At 38.1% G+C, this 24,550-nt stretch overlaps 1 protein-coding gene across 9 annotated transcripts in view; it reads left to right on the forward strand.

Annotated features, from left to right (window-relative positions):
- MEF2A (myocyte enhancer factor 2A) overlaps positions 1-24,550 on the forward strand; it is an 81,648-nt gene that overhangs the window by 16,635 nt on the left and 40,463 nt on the right. For 7 of the 9 annotated variants that reach the window (XM_077785929.2, XM_021552595.4, XM_021552597.4 and 4 more), the window contains exons 2-3: positions 17,007-17,204; positions 21,700-21,903. In XM_077785929.2, the coding sequence (XP_077642055.2) occupies positions 17,151-17,204; positions 21,700-21,903 (258 nt within the window). In that variant the 5' untranslated portion in view covers positions 17,007-17,150. Of the gene's footprint in view, positions 1-17,006; positions 17,205-17,326; positions 17,400-18,400; positions 18,457-21,699; positions 21,904-24,550 lie in introns of all 9 variants that reach the window. The other 2 variants (XM_085588940.1, XM_085588939.1) reach the window with 2 other exon arrangements.

Genomic DNA, 24,550 nt, shown 5'->3' on the forward strand with positions numbered 1-24,550 from the left:
CTAGATGTGTCAATATATATGTAGAGACAATATGTGGGATTTTTTAATATGTCACTGTCTTTTATGGAGAACATCTGCTCTGAAATTGTTACAACAATATGCAATGATGCTTATTTAAAATGTGTTCTAGCAGTTACTGTGTATCCAGGCAGTTTAATAAACCAGTGAAAGATTTCAAATGTAGTTGAATACCCTACCCAGTTAATGATACTTAGTGTTTGGAATTTCATCAATCTTAACATGTCACATATTTTAGACTATAATTGTGTGACCTTTTCCTTAAATTTTCATAGCAAAAGACGATGACAAAGCCATTAGCTTTGGAGTTTTGAATCTGAAAAATTCATAATATAGATAACATGAATGCAAGGCTTGCATTTGTGTGTTAAAATAGTAAATGGGTTAAAGTAGCACAGGCATACTTTGTACTGTCTTGGCATAGTTTTCCCCTTCAGATGGTAGTTTGGAATGTGAAGCCTCTTCCTATATGTGCTGGAGCAGAGCTAAACTCTAATGTCACTTACAGGAGAAATTTAATACAAGCAGCTTGTGCAGCACTGACCTGCTGCCATGGTAGCATGTAATATATTTAGCATGCATGTGTCTAGTAACCATGTGATCTTATACAAGTGAATAAAACAGAGAAGCTCTCAAAAGTTAACATTTCTCTGAATGTTTTCAGAGTTCTGTTCATTAAATAAAATGTTATCAAACTATTTAAAGAGACTCAGTTTGTCACTGGGATGTAACCAACTCAGAATTTGGAATGCTGCAGCAATGTCTGCATATCAGTATGAGAGAGATAGAATTCCAAAGTAATTAGATTGTTAAAATCCATCACAATTTTTGGAGTGTTTTATTTGGTTTTTTTTTTGTCTGGTACAGTTCAGTTTTCTGCTGCCATGATGACCAAAGATTAAATTTTAAATGAAATCTTAAAACAGCAATCTGATCCTCAGGTACTTAATCTTTAAGAAAACCCACAGTTGTAAATTTTGGCAGTGCTGTGATATTGTCAGAATGTCTTGGTATCATCTGTGCTTAAAAGCTAAAGTGTCACTTACATGCCTTCTGCAGATTTACCAGGACACCATTTGGGAGATGATAAGCAGGGAAGAGTGGCACACATAAGTCCTCTATCAAGACAACGTTAAAAAGTGGATAATCCCTTTAATGGACTATAATCTCGCTTATGCAAAATCCTAATAAAATTTAGTATTTTCCCTGCTGATTTGTTGCAGAAAGCGTGATGTTGATGTTGGTTTACTGTTTAGGGGTTTCTGATGTCTTGTGCTGAGCAGAGTGAGGTGATTTGCTCATTGTCCCCTGTTGTGTTGCACAGTCCCATTTCCCTGTGGTAGCAGCCTGGTTCTTGCACAGCAGCTGTGAGCCCAGGCGAGTAGAAATGTCCTGGGCTGGATCAAGCAGCTGAGTGGAGCTTTAATGCTGAATGTGGGACATGGTATTTCTACCAAGACATTGCTAAAGGATTTCCTTAGTCTCAGGCTTGCATGACTGTGTTCCTTAAGCTGGAGGATTCAAGTGGGTTCTGAATGCTTTGGGAGCTCCTTCCCTTCCCAGGTTGGGTGGCCCCACGTCCTGCCAGTGAGGCTTGCCTGAAAGCAGAGGGGTGAAGGCTTCTACCTTCCCCCAGCTGTGATTTTAACATACCTCTTCCAGCTATCAGCTTTTTCCATCTCTTCCTGTTGAGAAGTCCATGTAGGCACTTCCTTCTGAATAATTTATTGTTTGGATTTTGGGTTTTTATTGTATTCTAGATGCGCTGTCAGTATGGACCAGTGACCTCCTTCAAAGATTGAAGATACTTTCTGTTGATTTCTGTAGTTTTGGTAGATACTGCATTTGCAGAAAAATTGCAAGGAAGCAAAGTAGATTTTGTGTACTTCAAGGATACACACAGTAAAGTAGCATTAAAATGTTTTAAACATAGTAGAAAATTAAAATTTATTCCATAAAGCATCTGTTATGTACCTTAGCATATGTCCTGTTTGTAGCCCTGGAGGGTGTAGCTGTGTTGGAAGCTATGGCTGGTCTTTCTGAGAGGTTCAAAATACCAACAATGTTCCTGCACAAGCTCCTGAGTGAATGCCTTATGAAAACAACAAGGTCCCCTTAGAGTTCCCCTTTTTTATTTTTCCATAGCAACCTGCCATCTGAGTCTCTGCAGAACCACCAGTGCAAACTCAGACCTCTAGCAAAAGCTGCAGCCTCTTTCTAGTGGGTTAGTCAGTGCAATTGACAAATATTTCTTTGGTTTCATGATACACTTTTCCTTTCCTTGTGGCTGTTCTAAATTTTTTTACAAGAACTGAGTCTTGTGCTTAATTGATTTTATTTTCAGAAGGCCAAAGAATATCATGTGCATCCTTGAAAGACCTTCCCCTAAGGTGAAATCCTCAAAAGTGAATGAAAATCAGTTTCTTTTTAATGTCTTGAAAACGCTAGGTCTGTGTCTTTGTTCTGTGCTATGTGGCATCAAATTAGATAAAATGTTGCAGACAAACTTAGTGTTAACTCTTTCTGCTGCTGTTCTCTGCCACACTTCTGCTTTTGAGGACCTGCTGTTCCCTTTACTGCCTTTCTTCCAGCTGTGCATGGTGAGCATTTCCCCTGAAGGAACTGGACTCATTCAAAAAAAGCACAAAGCACTGAGACTTAAGAGCATCACTCCTCTGTGTGGGGATTTTAAGGGGATACTGCCATCCTGTTCAGGAATATTGTGGCTTCTGTTCCACCTAGGCAAGGACACCTGTTTGACTGAAAGGAGATTTTTGAATCAGAGGATTCACTAAATAATTCTCCCTTTCCATGCCCAAGCTGACATCTTGCAGCTAATGCAGATGGAACGATTTGGCAGCAGTAGGGTGTGAGAGCAGAACTCTTGGTTTACTCTGTTTAAACCAAAGCTCAGTGCTGCTTTAAATGTTGTTATTCCTGTGCAATGGATCTGGTTCATGCATGCAGATCTCTTCCCGAACTGTGCAGTGATGGTGGCCTTAAGATTTTATGTAGTGCTGTTTCTTTTGTGGAATACTAAAGGGTTTGTGTTATTTTGGGTAAGTGAAGTTTACAAAGGGGAGTGCCTGCCACCTCTAAAGGCTTGCTGAGGTTGTTAATCAAGTATTACCATCAAAATGAAGTACATTCAGTGGTAGACAAAGAGGAAGGAAATCTACCAGAAGCTAGGAGGAAGAATCTCCACAAGTGTTGGTTGATGTAACATGTTAAGAGTGGTATCTGCTAGAAGTACAGGGTAAGCTTGTTTTGATTCCTATCTTCCTTTGAAAGTAGGCAAATGTTTATAGTGGAGAATGTCTCCACCCCTCCCTCCGTGTGCTGGAGAAAATGATGACACTGGATGTTGGTGAATTCTTACAAATCTAAACATAGCCCATAATCATAGGTGTGTCTGTGCAGGGGTAAAAGTGTATGAGCTCCAGATGAAGTCATAAGATCAAGTTTTGAGGACTGAGTCCAACTCAGTGCTCAGCCTTCTGGGTTATACTAAGAAGTCTTTGTTTCAAATCTCAGTTTAAAAATCTGTTAACTTGGCAGCAGGATGGAGTCTGCTAAAAAACCAACTAGCAATCTGTAGTTTGTCTGAATGCAGGGAGTGAATTGCTGGAAAAATCCCTTTCTCCCAGTGGGAAGAAAGAATTTTGTAGTCACAGTGTTTTGTTTTCAATTTTCTTTAAGCTGAATGCATTTCTGAATGTAATTTCTTGCAGCTTCTATAATCCTGCTTCAAATTAGAGGGTATGAGGTGAGAATTGAGGGAAAAGTAGAACTCAGTCATCAATACAGTTTCCTAATTAAAATCCACTTCACTAATTCCAATTCTCACGAGCTGTCAGAACTATCTTGTATTTTGGCATATGGTTGTTCCAGTGTTTGCTCTGAGTTGGTTATTTAGTTTTTATTAAGCAATGTGTGGCCTCATGTGCAAGACTCGCAAAGCATCACCAGAGAGCAGGACAGGATGGAACTGGATGCTGGAAGTTTCTTGCAGTATGCTTTGTAGCCAGTTAAAACTTTGTTGCTGTGTGTCTGTGTTGCAGTGAGGAGATTGAGGTTCTCAGGGTGGCATAGAAAAGCAGGTATGTTCAAAGGCACACCAGTATTGGAGGGGAAAACACATTTTCAGTCCAAGCCAGAGCAGCAATAATGGAGCTGAAGAGGCCCTGGGTGTGCTGTCCCTTGCAGGCTGGGTTCTTTGCTGAGGCAGGTGAAATTGGAGAGCAGAGCACTGCTATCTGCTGTTTGCCAGCTTGCTGTCAATATTTATTGCTTCAGCTGCTGCAAGGCTTCCAGTCAGCATGTGAGAGAGAAATGCTTTAATGTCCTGAAGGCCCAGAGTACTCAACAATGAAGTTTTTTTAAGAGGAGTTAGGATTTCTTGCAGGTGCAGGAATGTTTCTCAGCAGGTTCTTGAAAGCTGTGTATAAACTGTGTCAATTTGCCGTGGTTTACATTTTGTTCATTTAATGCCATATAATCATGTTCACAGGTTAGTTATTTAGAATGAGTAAAATGAGATAATATAAAATAATTAAGTTAGCATCTGGTTCTAGTATACAGAATCCACTTTAATAAATGTATTTAATATCTAGTACCTGAGTGGTTTTTTTCCCCCCAGATAGAAGCATATAGGGTTTTTCAGAAAGACAAAATTCCTTATTTTACAAGAAAGAAAAGATTGCAGATGCTTTCATGTGTGCTCTGATGATACTGGTAGATAAATGAAAATAATTTCTGTGTCTAAATAAGTTGGTCAGTTCACATGAGGAGTTCAACACCAGCTGGATCTCACTTCTCCTGCTCATGGGTTGACTGAGGTGTGTGAACTTACACATTGCACACTTTGAGCTACCAGGACTACAGGCAGCATTCAGGTTTTATGGTGAAATGCAGCTGCTCTTAACCACAATACACCTTCAAGAAGTCATTCACAACTAACTGCTTTGTATTTGCTTTGCAATTCAAATAAAGTTCCTAAGGGCACTTGCTAGGGTTCTGTCAGGGATGAAGAAGACAGCATGGATGGAAGGGACCCAGCAGTGTATGGGAAATACACACTGTTTTGTGTATGTTCTGAGCAGGTTTAACCAGTGATTCCATCATTAAATGCTGAGGTGTCCACTCTGTCTAATAGTGCAAGAGATCATGCAGTCTTCTCTTCTGACATGGTTTCAGGGCTGCTTCTTGGTGTTTCTGGCAACTTCTGTTTTTTCATTTTTAATGCACAACTGGGGGTCTGGATGGCCAGCTATAGTTACAGTCTGACACCTGAGGGACCCTGGTTATTATCAGGTCTGGGCAGTCATTGCATCAGATACTGCTTGGCCAACGAACTGGGGAGGGTGAAGATGTCTCTCTTACAGTTTCAAACAGCTCACATTTGCATCTGATGTTTCATGTCAAAGGTAAACGAATATACTTGTTTAAATGTAGGAGTTTTTCAGTAAGGGAAGTCTACAGTAATCTGAAACTGTCTGAGCTTCTGCTTCAGATTCCTGCCTACTTAATGCAGTTGTGAAAACAGCCCAGCTGCCTTTCAAATATGTTAACAGCCAGCTTCTGTAATACTTTTTTTTTTTTTCAATATTCTTTGCTCTTGTTGGGCTCCTTAGTGATGTAATACATTACGCATGTAGTAGTTTATCAGAAGGACTTTATATGTTTGTGTGAGTCACATAACTGGTTCTTGTTGGGACCTTAATTAAAGTTTTTCTGGTCCTTCACTTAAACTTCTCTCAGCTGAATTTTCTAATTCACCTTTTTAGTGGCCCTCTGCATATAAGATGCAGGGTTTGTTGACATGAAGAGAAATTGAGTTATTTTTGAAATTTTGAGGATTTCTGTTTTTAATACAATAATGGGAACAAATGGATGAGAGTTCTCACTTCTTTTTATAGTCATGGAATATTTCACTCCAGAAGCTGTTGAATCAGATATTTGAATACATGTTGCTATCTAACACTTGAGTCACACAGCTTTGCTGTGAAGCAGTAATGTTACTTAGGGTCAAACAGCTTAATTTTTCCATTTGCAGCAGCTCGCAAAAAGAGCAAATGGTAAAATCCAATTATTTCACCTGTCTTGCAGGTAATAAGTAACAGAGTTACTGTAGTATCCTGAACTTCAATTTCTCAACTAAACCATTTTAACTAACTGTGTGTGCTAGTTTCTTGCTAAGGACACGATAGTTTTGAAGTATCTGAAGAGTCAATATTATATTATCAGTGTAGTTAAGTTGACATTTTTGCAAAAGAATCCAAGTGGCTGGGTTAATCTTAATGGCATAATGCCCAGACTACCAGACATCACCTGCCAAAAAGAAAAATGCTTATAAGCAGAATGTATTTTGAATAATATTCTTGGTAAAAATGGAGTTTACCATGGTAAGTTTAGGTGTTGGGGTATGGATCCTAATGTTCTAAACTTCTGGTTTTAATGCTTGCCCTGTACTTGATTAGGGCAGTCTTAGCTCGTGATTGATTTGGACATCCAAATGGAGGGCAGTAACGCTGTTAAGATGAAGTACTTGTACTTGGATCGATAAAATGTTTTGGGCTGTAAGGAATTTCATTCTAGGCTGCTTTTAAAAGTGGCTGCTGACATTGGAGAGGTCATGGGAGTCAGACAGTTGCTTGCCTGTGGTGCCCAGCACCATTTTCCTCAGTTCCTTGATGCAGCCTAAATTCTGCCTGTATGTAATCCTTTTGCAGATTATCACAGCTGAGTGGATTCATCTCACTTGTATGTTGTTTTATTATTTGCTACCTGTCTGCCTTGGATTCTGAAATGTTTAGATTACAAAGAAACTGTCTCCATGCATGTCTGGAGAGGACCTGCTCTCTGATCTGCTGTAGCTCCCCCACCACCAACAATTGTGGTTTATTTTATTTAAATATGATGGGACTGTTTGCTTAAAACAGTGCAGAGCTGGGAATAATACTTTGAAATGTGGTTTTAATATCTTAGAAATACTAAGTATATATAGTATATACTTAGTATAGCTTAAAAAAAATTTAGAAGTTTGAACTGGTGGTGTATCTAAATTTTAAAAGCAGAGATTGATTCTTGAGCAAAGGCTGTGGCAGCCACAGAGTAAGAAACTTGCCACTAATCTTTGTTAGAAACACGTAGGCGTCTTTATGGTTTGAGTGTCTTTCTGAGGCATGCAGGCTGCTTGAAGCATTATGTTGTCGTGTCTGTCTGGTTTGTAATTGTTGCACTTCAACAATATGACTGCATGCTGTCATTTAATCAGACACCGAATAAATTATCAAGAAAGCTTTCTGGATAATTGTTCAGTGATTTAAAGCTTCTTATAGATCACTGATGTGTGTTCTCTCTTGTATTTCTTCTTGGGTTTCCTGTCCTATTTCCTTTAAAGGGGGGGTGCCTGTCACATGGAATCCTCAGAAAGACTGGAAGTGTGTAGTTGGTAAGAAAGAGAAATGGTTTGGAGACTGCCTGTCACAGCAGGTAAAAAAAGCCCTAGCAAAAAACCAACACAGATGGGAGTTGTGCAAGAAGCCTGGAGCCTGTGGCTTGTGCAGAGCATGAAGAAAAGCTGATCTATAACATCAGGAAGAGGCAGATAACTGAGGATGAGCCAAACCTTGGGAAGATGTTTCCCAAGTACAGAACGGGAGCGTTCAGCGCTCTGCGTCACAGAGCCACTGTTGACTGAAGCCAACTTGGAAGCCAGAACCCACTTGCAAGGGCACAGTGTGCAAGGAAGAATCTTGTTTATAATCCTTCTATTTTCCATTCTCTCATCTACTCGCATTTCTCCCTTACTGAGAACTTCAGTAAGATCTGGCATTGTTAGGTTTGAAGCCTGACTTGAGGAAGCTCTCTGTAGGATATAAGGTATAAGCAAAGCCACAGAATGCTGTGGCTGCCTTCAGATCCTATTACATTCCTGGAGTCAGCTGTAAATGTTTTTGATTGCTGTTATGTTTGTTCAGGAACATGTGTTGAAGTTGCTGTCCTGTGGCTGTTTGTGTATTACCTCAACAGTTTGTACTTCGCAGGCACAGGGGACAGTTCTGCTCTTCGTAAAAAGTAACAAAGAATTACTAGAAGTTTACTCATTAGCTAATATTTAGACGTCATGGAGTTCTAGAACTCTTGATGCAAATCCAAAAAATCAGTTTGCTGAAATACCAAATTTGTACAATTTTCTACAATAGGGAAACTCTGTGTCAAATAAGAGTACCTCATAATTTATGTTCTGGGGTGTTTTTTCCAGTAGAAGAAAGTAAAAGACAGACACAAATGTCTTTTATTTACACCTTTCCTAGGGAGAAATCTGCTGTGATTTCTATTCTTGCCTTGGGAAAAATGTACCAGTTCTGCACCAGTCAGTTTGAATGTACTGAGCACAGACACTGCTTTACCTGACTGCAGAATTGCTGCTTTGGCATTTGCTCCAAGGAAAGTGAACTGCAGCCTGTAGAATTTGAATGCAATTTTAAAGAGTGTATTTGAAGTATTAAGAGTAATCTCATAACATTGCCCTACAGTATGTGCTGTGTTCTGAGTATTTTTTCTGCCTGTCTTAATTTCTATACATTTCAAGTCTTGTGTCAGGATGCTGCTTGATTTAGCTCAGTTGGCACCTTGTTTAATTTTGAATTGTGTGTAAATTAGTGCACTGTATTTGTGCTTTTTCGATGTTGCTTTTGTGTGGTTTTTTTCTGCAAAATAATCTAGTGTGAGGTGTGGTTATGGTAAGTCAGAACTTATACATATGGATATTTTTATCTAGTATTGGTTTATGAATGTTCAGTTCTTTACATGTAGGTTATAGGTTGAGATTCTAAATGGTTGTAAAATAGTGTTTCCCCTCCAAAACACACACAAAAAAAGCTTCAGTACTCCTCAGAAAGGATGATCTACTTAAATCATGTTCTCAGAGACAAAAGGAACAACAGTGCTTTGTGTGGGTAAGGTTTTCTATATAGAAATGCCAGGAACCTTAAAACCTTTTTGTTTAACATATTGTTGTTTATGTTTAAAACGCTCCACCCATTGAATTCAGCCTGGCATGACCATGTTAAAAAAAGGAACAGAGCAAACCTTTAAATTAATTATCTATGAAGGGATGAAAGCGATTAGTGACCACATAGACCAAAAAAAAAAAAAGTGATGCATCTTATCTAGAATTTCACAGAAATCTGACCAGGTGAATTTAGGACTTTGCAGCTGAATTCTCTTCCAGGAACTGTGAAACATCTCCTGTCTGTGTACAGTGAGTAGCTCTGGGGAGGGCAGTGCTCTGTGTGCTCTGCTGATTGCCATAGAGATAAACAGAGATGTGACAAGTGGGGCAGAGCCATAGTGAGAACTCGGCGATAATGAGCTACACCTTTGCCAAATGCATGTTGCTATGCAAAATCAGATTATCTGTATTCTCTGATCTATTGATAAAGTTAAATTGAGATGGGAGAGGTAATGAGCCAAGGTAGCAGTAATTAAAGCTTGAGTGTCACTGCTGTAACTGATGAAATATGAAGACTTCTGGAAAGAGATTTCACAATGACAATATTTTTTCTTAAAGCTATGTCTTAACGGTATGTTAAGTGTTATCTAAAAATGCATCAGTGAGCCTGAAGAAGATTAATGAAGTATAAAGGTGTTGCAAAACCAGAAAGTTCCATTCTGGTTGGTAAATATATTAATAGGCAACTGAACAGTACTGTATATGTATTTTATTCTCTCTTATTGTAAGATGAAGAAAAAGATGAGAATATTTTAATTGATCACACTATTAGTTGTTTGTTGTTTAGTTAATGGTCAGTGCTGTGTGAAGATGTCTTGTTCAGCTGACTCTTTCCCAGTCATTATTAGGCTGCTTTTAAACCATGAAATTTATTTTCCCTGCTGAGAACAACAGCAAGGTTTTGGTGATCCCCGTCCCAAGACGAGGATAAAAAATACATTTCACGGGGTCTCCTGTACAAAGGAGTGCTGTTTTGTGGCAGCTTTTATTGTGGGTCAAGTGTTGTATAATTTAAAGCCATCTCTGGCAGACATGTTCTTAGCAGAAGGTTGAATTTTGGAAGGTTCCTCTGGTGGCTCCCTTCGTTTGAGCCCAAGAGGAGTTGTAATAACACAGATGTGGCTCTGTGCCATTTTTTGGCCACATGGTAGTTAAGTTCCACAGTCATTACAAATTCCTGATAAGAATGAGGCAAATGCTTTTGATCTTGAGAAACATTTAATGTGTTTTATATGTATATTTTGCTTCAGGAAAGAAACCTTGCTTCTGTGGCTTATAATGTACTGATGTCTATGGGGTTAAAAGCTGGGTTTAAATGCTTCGAGTTGCACTTTGAGCTTGTCATTGTGAAAGCTGTCAAACATCAGTTTTACACTAATTAAATACCTGCAAATGCTCTTCTGTTATGGAGCAATCATAGCCAAACTTAAGTTTAGATTTCTGCATCTAGTTCATTAATTTTCCAACAGCTGTAAATGGAAAAAAAAAGGGGAGAATTTATCTGATCAAAAGTTCTAAAATTGTGATCAAACTGACACAGTTGTTTAAAAGCTCTGGTTCATTCAGTAGGAAATCAGTCCTTTTGGCCTCAGCTTTTACATATTGGGGTTTGTTTTGTTAACAGTGTCCTGAATCATCTTTGTTTGTGGCTATTTTTGTATACCGTGGAAAAGGCACTTCTTTCAACAAATTACATGATAAATTAGGAGCAAGTTTCTTGAGAAACTCTCTGGAGCATGTTTTCCAGACAGCTATTCAGTCATGCAGTTATTTTCTTAATCTGTTTGTAGGAGTCTGGCAGCAGAATTCTTGTGATTACTTAAGATTTTATATTCTGCTTGTATCTAAAATTGGATTTTAATCCAGTATTGAAAGTTTAGTTCTCTTACTGTAGTCTTTCTCCACTGTTAGCTCAGCAGTTTCCAGATCTTATTTTCTAGTTATGTTCTAAAGTATTTTTGAGAATGCAAGGATAAATTAGTTTAGAAAATACCAAAGTTATGGATGGGAATAATAAAATAAAATTTAGTGTTACTTGAAAAGATGTAGTAAATATGTATATAGCTTGATTATGGCTGCTTTGGTTCTAGGGAGTATAAATTATAAATACTCGGGATTATAGAGATTTTTTGGTCTGAAGAGTAGGCCAAGAAAAAGTATATAGTCAGAGTATTGAGTATTATTAAATCTTAACATTTAATTGAAAGTAACTAACCAGAACAGAATTCCTGGCTGTTCCTGATCCTGGGCAAGGCCACATTTGTCACGTTGTCTAGGAGTGCAAGTACTGTCATAGGTGATGCTGATAGTTCTGGAAAACTGGTCTGTCAGGTCAGGAAAATCTTAACTTAAAAGTGCATTCTAGGAGTAATAAAACTTGTTTTTAAAACAGACATTTGAATCTTAGTTCATTTTTGATACAGTTCAGATTTCTGTAGTTCTGTGTGCAAGAAAATGGAGTTCTTCCACTTCATCTTAGGCAGGACTGAATGCATGGAGGAAATGGCAGAAAGGGCCTTTTCCAGCAATGGTAGATTTAAGTAGTACTTGGAAGGTGCAGTTCTTCAGTAAGGATATTTTTTGAAAATACTTTATGATCTTTTATAATGCCTTCAAAACATGATTTGAAAAGCTCTGTTACTTACAAAGTAGGAGCTCAAAAATAGATTTGATGTTAGTGTGGAAGATGAGGACCGTGTTCGGTTACAAAACTCCACAAATCTTAAAAGTATAATTTATTTAAATTGTCTTGTTACTTTCAGCTGGGAAGAATAACACATCTCTGGTACAAGTATTTTATGATGCATAAAACCTGAATATCAATAAAGAATTGTTTATGGCTTCCTGTTTTTTACGTTGTCCCACTTAAAAAAAAAAAAGTAATTTTGGCTAAGGGTTATATTATTGTTTTATAACAATGCTTGTGTATCACTTGGTGGCTGAGGACCTTGAAGCTGTGAGGCCACTCTCATTTACTGTGAGGCTCTGCTTGGATGGAGAAGAATGGCTTCTAAACTCAGGATGAAAAAAAGATTTATTTCCTAGGATTGTGGTTCAGCAAGTAGGGAGAGATAAATGACAGCATGTACCCTGGTTTTGGAAGGGTGCCGTGTGATTGTTTAACAGTTCTCTCTGACATTACTCACAGCAATGTATGGTGACAGGGCTATAGAAATGTGGCTGGAGAAACTGCTTTGGTACTGGTTTTGCACACCTCTGCAAAAAACCCCAGCAAGGATCTGCGTGTGCCTCTGTTAAGTGCAGACATAAAGGTATGGAAAAATCCCTTTGCTGGGAATTTTAATTTTCAAATTTAACTTCCAGGTGGTAGCATTGAATTTTGGAGCAGGGCTGGCAGAATGTCCAGAGCACAGAGATGACATCCCATGGACCTCGCCATGTGTCAGTGCAGTCATATCTGAGTGAACATGTTTTGTGTAATTAGTATGGGATTTAGAAAAAAAGGTGTTTGCAGTTGGGTACTTACTTTATATGGTTTGCATCTCTTTGAAGTGCTGAATGAGAAAATGTTCTTCTTTCTCACTTCTGGACAGTGAAATGGAGTCTGAGAATCATGTTTGGCCGTGTTCCACACAGCCCTTTAACCTTTAGATAAATTACTTTGGTGAAGACATTCTTTGACTCCTTTTCTTTTCCTAGCTACTTCTACTCAGCGCTGTGGGGCAGGGAGAGAGGACACTGACATTTGTCCATTATTAGTACTGTGGAAAAATGAGATACTCTGTGTGATCTGCCTTGTGGGTGTGCAGCAGCCTACACGTGGTGGGGCTCATCTCCGTGTTGCTGTGAATGAGAATTTTTATATTCTGCTGATGTGAGTGTGCAAAACGTCAGAATAACCAGCAAGTGCAGTTCAGCTGTAATCAGTCTGTGCTCACCAGTTCATGCTGAGGGGGCCATGTCTACAAAAATACCTGCACAGGCTCCTTTAAGACTAGAAAAAGACCTATTAATCTTGGTTTAGTAAAAACTACTCTCTGCTATTTAGTAAGCCATAGCCAAGGCTCGTGGAAGATGCATCTCTGCAGATCTGTGTTTTCATGCAAATGCTCTGACGTCAGGACACGTTCCTTTGTGTGCATTGCAGTAAATGAGCCGTGAGGAGACGGGACTGTCAGATGTAACCTGTAACCATGGTGGTGAAATGGAAGTTTCAAGAAAACAGAGTCAGAGGGAAATAAAAGGAAATTAAATGGAAGGAGTATGATTCTGACACAGTTTTTCCTAACCTGTTCTGCCAGGAGGCTTCCAGACCTTGTGCAGTTTTGCACAGTTATAATGTGCTTCCACTGAACCATTGAAATAGTCTTTTTAAATAGGTCAAATACAGTTTCCTTGCTTTAAAGTTACATCTCTCTCAACAATCTGTGAAACTGAGAGCAATCTTGGCAACCAAATCGGATGAGCTCCTGAAGATGTGCAGTTGTGAGGGTATGTTTTTGCGTATGGTTCTGTTGTCTGTCAGTAATTAGTGTGCAGTTTTCACATGTTTTGGGGAAGAGAATAAATCCAGAAAATTTGGAATAGTTTACTTTTAAACAAATACAGAGACTATTACCTGGACAGGACAAATATAATTTTTCTTGCCTTTATTGCAAGCTGACATAATTTTCCATTTGAAGTTCAACATGAAGCATGTGGGATTTTTCCCTTCTTTTTCTCTTCTTACTCTAATTATTTTGTTTAATATATACCCTGAAGTCCTTCTTTAAGACAAACTTACTTTTGCTGCTGTATGCCTGTGCAAGTCATGTGAAGCAGCTTTGGTGATTCAATTCTGTCACTTAAGGAAGTAGAACTTCATCAAGGGGACTTTGTGTTAGTTTCATATTTAGTCTCAGATGTAAATGTGGGTCGATCTTCATGTGTATATCAGCAGGTTTTCCTTTGTTTGGGCAGAAGTGTGTTGATATTCTAGGTGAAATGGCTTTGTGAATTAAGAGCTTCACCTAATTGTATGTTTGTAATCCAATTTATGTTTTAGCAAAACGAAAACTTTTTTTAGTTACATTCCTAATGGCACCCTGTGTTTGAACCCAGTCTCATATCTTATCTTACATAGTTTTGTTACTAGTCAGGATAGAAAATAAAACCACAACTCTGACATGATCAAGGATGAGTAAAAGGAAAAGTCCTTGTTCTCATTAGAAATGTAATGTGCCTTTGTCACTGGTAGTAACTTCCCATTGGGATGTTCTGAGCATGCATGGAAAGTGCCTTTTTACTGCACAGTTTTCTCTGATTTTACAGCTGTGTCAAGATCCTTTCTGCCCTGAGCTCAAGCCAAACTTCTGTTTGAGTTCTGAGCTTTGAAAATCACCTTGAGTGGGACTTCAGAATGCCAGGGATGCTGCATCCCGGAGCTGGGCTGCCTTTGGAAAATGCAATTCCAGGGCAGCTCCCGGTGTCCATAGCAACCTGTGGCAGAGGGAGAGCCTGGACCGGGCTGGGCACACAAGCAGACAGGAATTGGGATTTTCTAAGTGATACAAGTATTGAAGGTTGAAGAAAGTCAGACCTTGAGATGAGAGGGAACAGTGAACTATGGTAAATGGAGAATAGCTTGAGGTTTTTATGCCTTAGAGCATGAGCATTGTAAAAGACCTGAAATGACACCCCAAAGCTGTAACAGAGTATTGGTGAAAATTACTATTTCCCATTTCCCTTTGTGTGACAGTGCACAGAGCAGATAACAGTTTCCCTGCTACTGTGCCTTCCATTAGCTCATACAAAACATTTGTGCATCTCTTATTTTGTGTTCTTTAGTACTTATATCATCTCACATCATATTTATCTTTCTTTCTCCCTTTTCCCCAGAGTTCCTTATTTTATTCACTGCATAGACTTGCTTTTTAGTATGTGTCACAGGAGGCAGATAGACTTCAGAAGTTCCTGATTCAAAACCATTTAATATGTGGTTTATATTTTTATTACTCTATTCCTGTGTTCTTCCTTGGCCATCCTAGTGATATCTGCTAGGAGCCACAGATAACATGCTGCACCAGATGGATCTTTGGCCTCTTGTGGTGGCCATTTCTGCATACTGGTGAAGATTGAGGGAGGGCTTTAAAAGCAGAGTAATTCTGGTAATTCTGTATTCAGAGAACTGTTTCAATAATACATGTTTCAAATGATAGATTTAAAAAATGAAGCCACACATGAAGGAGAAAACAAATTCTAAGAGTTGGTTAGCGATCCTTTGATTAAGTATGTTCAAGGGATGCAACCAGATTTTTCCAGAACTAAATTTAATGTGTGATCATAGCATGAGCTGAGAAATTCTTCTGAAAGAAAAGTGGGATAAATTGATATGCCAACTGTTGTTTCCCTGGAAGATATTCCCTGGTTGCTGTAGGTTGTGTAGAGGCTGCTTCATCTGGTCTTCACTGTCTATTAATTATCTTCTTAGCAGCACCTTGGAAGAAATCCTTTTTCATGAAGAAAACAAAAGCAGTGCAGTGTTGATGGATGTTTTCAAATGTTTTGCTTTATAGACAGTGTTTAGTGCATATCCTTTAGACCAGTGGACATCATACTGTCTAAGTGTTGTTTTAATTTAAATTTCATGAAATAGTATTTCTACATACTCTTGGGCGTTTTGTGATGTTTTTTTAAAGCAGTCCTTTGTTGCTGTCAGGTAAATAGAAAATGACATCCCTTCATTTTGTGATGTTCCTCCACCTCTGTTTTTTTCCTCCCAAGAACATCATGTCTGTTTCCTCGGTGTAAATTGAATGTATTGTGAAGTGTAGCCTGTGACTAATCGCCTTTGCTGTCTCTGCTCATTAACTGTCTGATGGTGATGTGGTTGCACCACTTTCTACACATGGCCTCAAGGATATGGCATGGTGACACCCAGATTAAAATATGCAAGGCTTTACTTCAGGAAATGTTTTGGGTTGGGAAGTTAGAGAGGTTATCAGCTAATACTGGGGTTGGTTTTACCCCTTTGAATGAGTATTAGGTGATAATAAGGTAAATAAGTTGTACCTATTTCATATTTATATATTCTAGTATATTCTTCATGTTCTAGAAGTCATTTAATTTAAATTTTTCTCCAGTTTTCTTCAATTAATGTTATCCTACAATTCAAGCAGTGTGTCTGGAATATGGCTTAGCAGTTTTTTAACTGGAAATACATTTGAAGTTTGTTAAATATCAGGTAGTTCAATGCAGATTTAATTCTGATGACACTCTGGCTTTTCAAATTTCCTGCACATTTCTCTTGGTGAACAATACAACAATGAAACAGTGCTGGGCTGCAAATGGGTATTGGCAGATGTGGCACTTACAGGTTATTGGGGAGAGAGGAACTCTGTCAGGTCTCCGGTCTTCCTTGGTGTCATGGTAACCATGAAATAGTTTTGTTGCAAAACTGTTTTCTCTGGTCTCTTTTCAGTAGGGAGATTTCCTCTTTCCTTCTCCCTCTTGTTTCCCAATGGAACTCCAAGAATTGGCTCACAAAAGGAGATGTAATTTGGCTTAGGATAAGAAACTTGATATTTTCATGGCCTTGTTTTGTTATTTTTGTGATAATTTTTAGTTTGTGAAAGTTTTAAGAGAAAACAAGCAACACAAAATGTTTCTTTATAAGATTTCCTAAAATATTGAATGGAGTTTACCAAAACTTGTAAATGTGTGAAACCTCAGATAACTAAAGGCCTAAAGCTTAAAGTGATGAGCACCACCCCTTTGATAATTGTATTTTTGAGGCATTCAGTTGGAAGTGTGTGAAATGATTGGTCATTTTAAGTCTGTAGTTTGTATGTAGAATGCAGCAAACCAGTGGGAGTTTAATTAGAAGACAGTGTGTAGTGTAATACTTTACTAATGAAAACACTTGATTTCTCACAGAAATTTCGTGGTGCACATGTTTTTTGGCTCTATGGGTTTTTAATGATACTTCCTTCTTAGTAATTTGTATGTTAATATTTTCAATTTTTTTTAGGTGCTTATAAGAAGAAGTAGGAACCGTTTCTCAAGCTGAAGATAAAGTAAAAGAAAACTGTATCATGTGTTAGAACACTGAAGAGGGACATTTCTCGGATTAGTTTATTTCTGGATTGCTAAACAAAAGAAAGAAGAGACGAAAATGGGGAGAAAGAAAATACAGATCACGAGAATAATGGATGAACGGAATAGGCAGGTGAGAAACAAGAATTCTGCATGAACAGGCCCATCAGTAATCTTAAAAATTAATGCAAAGTTTGAATACATTCATCCTAATTCACTGTTCTAAAGCTAAGCTTTGTCTTCATATATCCACAGGTGCCCTTGCCGGAATATGAATAAGAAACCTCAATGATTTTATGAGTGTTTGAGGAAAAAATGTTATTTATAAGTAATAACTCTTACTACTTAAAATTTAAAATTGCTGTTTCTATTTAAATGGTGCCCTACTGTGCTAGCAGTAGAGTGGAGGGGTGTTTAAACAGACACATGGCTTGATCTGGTAACTACTGGGAGCACTTACTCCTGGAGGCAGAGAAAGGATGAGAAATTCAGGAAGGATCCAGTTAAGGTATTTTCTGTAGCACTTCAACAGAGGAATTTGAGGTAGCTGTGGGCAGTATCCTCAGTCCTTTGGATACAGTAACAAATTCTGTTATGTTCCATTTAAAAGCATTGATTTATATTTCTTGTAAGAGCTGTTTGCTACAACAGTCTTTAAAAATTGTCAGTCAGAAGAGGGGAAGAGGGCTCAAAATGAGTGTTTCAGGGAAAGCTGCTCACTTGGCTGCTTGTGCCCTAACAGAGAGGTGCCCTGTGAACTTGAAAAGTACCAAAAGTTGATGACTCTTGCAGTAATGCTTCCTTTTTTAATTTCTGAATTGCTACATGAGATACAAAATAAAATCTTAGTTGCATACTGAAAATATATAGTGGGATAACTGGAAGCTGTCATTTTTAAGGCAAATTATTAGAGGAATGATCTTACTACATTAAGATCTTAAAGAGCAGTGCTGGTGGCTGAGGCCAAAGGTGCTGCTGGCCAACATCCTTTGTCCAGTGATGGTCATGAGCAAATACGTGTGGGCTGGAGATGCACATGTACACAGCCCTGTAATCCTCTTCCAGCTTTTAACTATTCTTAGCTCAGGGATTTCCTGAGCTGGATGTGGTTTCCGTATATTTAGTAACCATTAATGGGTTTTTTTTTGTTTGTTTTCCCCACCCCCCACCAGGAAAGTTCAGTTATCCTTTGAGTCCTTATAATGTTGCAGCATTTACAACATTTTTTGTCAAGAATTTTCTATCGGTCTATTGCCTGTTGTTTCAAGAAACACCATTCTGTTTGTCCTTTTTCATGGTTCTGTCAATTATTCATCTCTTGTATGGAAGAGCCAGCAGTGACTTCCTATCTAGAGTCTGTCCACACTTGCTTATTTTCTCTTTAAGTAAGTTTTTTCAGGCTATAGCTGGCTTGCTTGCTTAGTTGTTTTAATACAGAATTTGTTTCATACCTCTTGCTCCTTTTCCTTGAACCTTTTAGAGTATTGCTCCATTACTTCTGATGGCCAAGGGCCTCAGAATTCAGGGTGCAGACAAAATATGGACTTGTATAGTGGTGTGCTGCTGTTTTGTTCTGTTCCCTTCCTGCTGTTTGATTTCCTTTTTTAACTTCTGAGCAGCAGCTTGACGTTGGGGCAATGTCAGAATTCCATGGGACTCTCTTGCTGCTGACACATCAGCTCAGAGCCCATTGTTTTGTTGGTGAAATCAAGATTGTTTTTCTCCCTGTGTCGCTTTAAAGCAATGTAAACTCTGAGAAGTCTATATATAGCAAGAAAAGTATTATTGGAGTTTGGGAGAAAGCCAAGTATTGTGTTTGAACAGCTTTAATCACCCAGTGACTTTATGTTTGATGTAGATAAATGTCTTAAGTACACGTAGTAAAAGTAGATGAATTAATGACTTCAGTTCTTTTCAGCTCTTGCTCTACAACTTAAAGCACATGGAGGAGATGGAAATTGATCCCAATTAGTCCTTTTTTAAAATTAATCTGGATTTGATTGGGCAACCTTGGTTTTGTTCTGCTTGAGAAACAAATAGCTTGCACTTCTACCCTGACTTTGGTGAGGTGTTTTGTTGTTTTTTTTTTCCCCCAGGAGAAATTGTTTTTTTTCTTTCGACTCCCCATCCCATTGTTCAGATTGAAACAATGGAGAGGATCAGTGCATTTGTATAAAATTTTAGACCACTTAGACCATTGCTGTGACTGAAGCAAAATAGGGAGATGAAATTCTAGTTTTGTTTCTGGCAGGTTTTTGGCTAGCACCTTTTTGGGCTATTTAGTGATGAGGAAGAGGATTTAAGCTCTAACTTAAAAGTAGAATTAGGCTTTATCCTTTTTCCTCTGGAAACTCAGATGAAAACACATTGCATCTTGTTTTTACAAGGTTTTAAAGAGATTAAATAGTTTTTGTTAGTGGAATCTTAATTTTTTAATGTAGAGGTATCTTTGGCTTTCATCCCACTGGTGTCCTGTGGTTTTGGTTGCCAGGAAATGGAATTTTAACATATTAGAATGCCCTGATGCACTGGGCATTTATAAGATATTTACTTTGACATTTTTTTTCTTTGATCCAGATAAGGAGGGCATTCAGGGTTTGTTTTGAACAGCAAGTGTAGTTCAGTTGTGCCCTATCAGGTTTTCTATGGCATGTATAGCTGGTGAGTAGGTCATTCATAGACATGCCTGTGATGTCCTTGATTGGGTGTTCAGTTTGAGGTTTAGATTTTCTTTGTTTGAAAATATAATTAGAATGGGACAGAGCTTTGTCTGCAAAGCAAGTTCATGTAACTTGTGTGGGAAGAAAAACTACTGTTTTGTCAGAAGCATCATATTTCTGATGGGATTGTATGTGAGCTCAAAACAGAATATATAGACCATTCCTCAGGGGGATTATGATTGTCATGAGACTGTCATTGTATTATTAATTAAGCAGCTTTATCTTCTTGAATGAGCTGTAGGACATTTATCTTCATTAAGCTGAAGAGAATCCAGCACAGTAAATTAGATATCAAAGGAGCTCAATCTTGCTGCCTTTGCTGTCTCCTCCTCACCCATTTTTTTGCTAAGCTATGTTAAAATAGTGCTGTGGAAATTATTTACCTGCAATAAAGAAAAATATTTTTTGAGGTTGGCATGGTCCTAAATGGAAGGGAAAAAGAGAAATTTAGAGAACTAGGACTGCTTTCGGGTTCTGAAATGAAAACTGAGTTTAAAATAATCTGTGTGCATTGTAGAAATGCTCAGGGTGCTGTGGTAGAGGGGTTTGTGCTAAGCACTGTCCAAGCACCTAGAGAAAAGTTGATGCCAGCTGAGAATCTCACGAGTGAAGCAGCCTTACAAGAGATGAAAAAGATAAAATTCCAGAAAAGAAATGGAGAGCACTTGTCCAGGATCCTGCTGGTCCTCAGTGGCAGTAAACCTTAAATTCTTTTGTCTGAGGACTTCTCCAGGTGACACAGCACACACACATCTTGTTTATAAAGCCATTTTCCTGACAAACACTTAAGCAGTAGTACCTCTCTATACCTGCTCATACTCAGATAATAACCTTTTAAGTGTCAGAAGAGCAACAGCTGTGTATCCTCTGAGACTGTTAATGTGGTGGGAAGAATAGGATATACTTTATATTATTAATGGTATTAAAAAGTAATATGTGTGAGACAATGAGGAGAAAAAAGCCTTCAGGTGTGTACATACAGAAGAAGTTTCCCATCCATTTTCCCAAAAACTTGCTGTACAGCTTGGTAATTAAACTACAGACACTCAGAAAACAGGTTTGATTGTTTCTTGTGTCTTACTTCATTCCTCTCTTGCAAAAGCTCATTGAGTGTTGTCTGTGGGACATGGGGCATGTGGATTCTTCACCTGTCAGAGAGGCTTGTGCTTGGAATTGTAATAGTGGGATGTTAAATGCATTGACACTTTGATATCCTTGGCTGCTGCCTTTGAAAGGAGAGTTTTTAAACTTTTTTTAAAAATTATAACTGATGGTAGTTTTCATAACTCTTTCCTCCTTCCCTGATGGGCAGATGCTCCTGTGTCATGGTCTGTAATGGATTTGTTTCCCCACAGCAGTTCTAACTGGACAGAACAATTGTTTCCTGATATTTCCAAGTGGCAAGAAACAAGTCAAGATGACTTAATAGCAACAAAATAGCAAAATTCTTAGCTTTACATAATTAGAAATCATAGTGCATAGTAAGTGTCACTTCCATTAATTGTTCGGGTTTTTTTTTGGTTTTTTTTTTTTTTTTAAATTATAATTAAGGTTGTGAGTACCACAGAAGAAAATACCATGATACCTGGAAAGTCAGTCTATTGAACAGAGGAAAGAAAGCTAAATTATCCTATTCTAACTAAAACTCTAACTAAAATTTAACTCTCCTTGGTAGTTATTTACCAGTGGAAGAGTTGGACGTATTTTGTAATTATTTAACTTATTCTAATAGAGAACATAGGGCCCTAAAATTGGCACCAGATAATATAGGCAGTTCTTGTGTTAAGCTGCATATTACAGTAGGAGCAAATGGTGTAGGCTCAATCAGTGTATACCTTCATTATTTTCCTTCAAACCCTTGTCATTTGTTTTAAAAAAATAAATCAATCATTATTCTTTCTTCTCTAGGTCACCTTTACAAAGAGGAAGTTTGGATTAATGAAGAAGGCCTATGAGTTGAGTGTGCTCTGTGACTGTGAAATAGCACTCATCATTTTTAACAGCTCTAACAAACTCTTTCAGTATGCCAGCACTGACATGGACAAAGTTCTACTAAAATACACAGAATACAACGAGCCCCATGAAAGCAGAACCAACTCAGATATCGTTGAGGTAACAATTTGAGAAGACACATCAGTCTTCTTATCTCCTTAATAATTAAAACATAGAGCAATGTAGAGCATGTTAAGATATTTTAATTAAATGCTTTAAAGTTATTTAATACCATGTTATAAAAATCTAAACTACTGCTTTTAGTTGGGTTTCTCTAAGGCAATAACTTGTCTCTACAGCCATGTTGTTTTCCCATCTGCCCTCCACCCCCTGCCAGTTTCTGGGAAACATGTTTGATTTCAATCACATTTGGCAATGGAAATAGAGGTGTGAAAAATGGTTGTTTTTCTGGGGAAGGAGGGGGAGAAATGTTCAAGGTTTTAATGGGGAGAAAAAATCGACTGAGTGGAAGAGAAAGGTCAGAAGAGTGCCCTCAGCCTAACAGACAATTACAGTTGGCCCTTTCTCCTCTGAGGTAGTAGCTACTTTACCAGTCATATCTTGAACACCACCTCTGCTGCCCCTTGTTCAGCCAAAAATTAAAAAAGCCAAAAAAAGTCAATCTGTGGAATAAATGAACTTAATTAAATTTGTTGTCCAGTGACTGTCAATTAAAATAGCAGCAGAATGATTGCAGTTTCTGCAGTAATAGAATAACATGATATATTTACTCCAAGGTATTAGTTTCATCTACTTTTATAATGTTTGAGCTTTAAATAGAAACTCTTTTCAGTACATAATTTCTAAATTGGGTGCAGTAGAATTCAAGGATTTTCTTGGCAATTGGAGCCTTGATGTACTGTAACTCCTTTTCAGAGCATGTCTCCAGTAGTCCTGTAAATAGACCAAAACAGGTGGCTGACTTAAGGGTTTAATTTAAATTCTGAAGTTGTCTTCTGAACAAATGCCTTGCTTTTTAGGAATGATTTCAGAATAATGATTAGCCTTGAATAGCTGAAGAGCCTACTGCCAAGGGGATCAGAGTAAAGGGATGGTACTAGCTGATCTTGTACATGAGAGTGCAAGCAAAAAATCAGATTGACAAAACTGAGATACAGACAAATGTTTTATATTTCTTTCTGAGAAGATTCTCTGCTAATTTGTCAACTGTCTTTAATGATCAGAAAAAAACCCTCCCCAACTTCTGTCTTCAGCATTGAGTTCTAAAGAGAGGGATAATACAAGGCATGAAGACTTGAAGGCTTAGTCAGTGGATTAGCATAAATAAGGGATAGCCACTGGAGAGGAAGGAAAAACCTAATTCCTGCAGAATGATGGTGACACATGAGTTTGAGACAGGAATGCAAGTTCAGCTGGCTTTTGTTCTGCATGCAGGGCCTCTCTGTGTTGTGACTCATGGTAATGGTGCTTCTTCACATCACAAAGACTAAGGACCTCTTCCAGAATAATTTTGTGCAAGGCTGCTTTTCTGGGTTCTTCTTGTTGGTGGGTTTTTATACCAGGGTCAAGTGTTTGACCCTGTACATTACGTTACATTGACAAGTACATTAAAAGTGCACTTAGCACCCAAGGGCAGGTGTGCTCTGGGGGAACATGCAAGGACTCATCTGCAGATTCTTTCTCATTTTCTTCTCTGGGTTTAATGTTTTATGCTAGTGTGGAATTCAGGACTTTATTCTCATTTTTCAAATACAGTGTAATTTAGGAATGCAGCTTCCTATCTCTTCAGATTAGCCCTGTGTGCTCTTTAGCCTGGTTGTGATATATTTTTGGGTTTTTTCTTTCTGGATTGATAGGTGCTTGGAGTGTGATAGATGTTTAGTGACATCACCAGCGTTTTGGCAACATGCTGAATGAACATTGTAAAATGGCTTCTCTTTTTTGTAATGACATTGAAATTCTGTTTTAACAAATGAAAATTAGTGCAGCAAAGCACCTAAAACCTGTCAAATTCATACTAAACTGAATTATAAAAAATAATTCTATTTTATGGAGTTATAGCTAATGTATAGATCTTAGTTTAGTAATACACTTCCCTCCTTGAATGTGACAAATGGCATTTATTGGGACATAGGCTCACTGTGTGGAGCCACTGTGGTCCTGATGTGCATGACAGGAGGGTGACTTTTTCTGGACTAGAAGGAAAGGTAATTCCATACAACTCTGAAGTTGTGTAATGGAGGAAACAAATCTGCTGCTATTTATTTCCAGTACTGGGTAGATAGAAATGTTGTAAATGATTAAGTGAAATCGATGAGACATCTTCCCTTTGTAGCGGTCTCCTGCTCGGTTTTGGCTTAGGAATTGCTTTCATATGCCCAGAGCTTGGTGTCTTCTGTTGCTGCTGGAATGTTTGTGAAAACATAGTGGGAGTGAGAGCACTGGCATCTTAAATGAATATTAGAAATTTTTTTTAATGCATGCAGTTACGTCTTTTGCTGAACATGTTATTGTAGATGGGAATGATCTGTTGCTGTCCTATACCTGTTCTTTTCTGAGGTTGCTGGAGTGTAAGGTAGTGCTCTTGCACAGCATAGATGTACCATATAGAGGTATTGAGAAGAGTGAAATTTTTATTCAGTGTGTGCTTTGAATTCTTGAAATACTGGGATTGTGCATTTGGTTTTACAAACCCATAATGGCATAGTTGCAGATTGTTACGCTGAAGTGCTGTCTGTGATTTGAAGGACTTGCTGTAGGTGTTAAAGCATTTGATGCTTTAATGTTCATGGACTTTTTTTCTGTA

Source organism: Lonchura striata, chromosome 10 (assembly GCF_050655825.1).
Source record: "Lonchura striata isolate lonStrDom1 chromosome 10, ASM5065582v1, whole genome shotgun sequence".
NCBI lineage: Eukaryota > Metazoa > Chordata > Aves > Passeriformes > Estrildidae > Lonchura > Lonchura striata.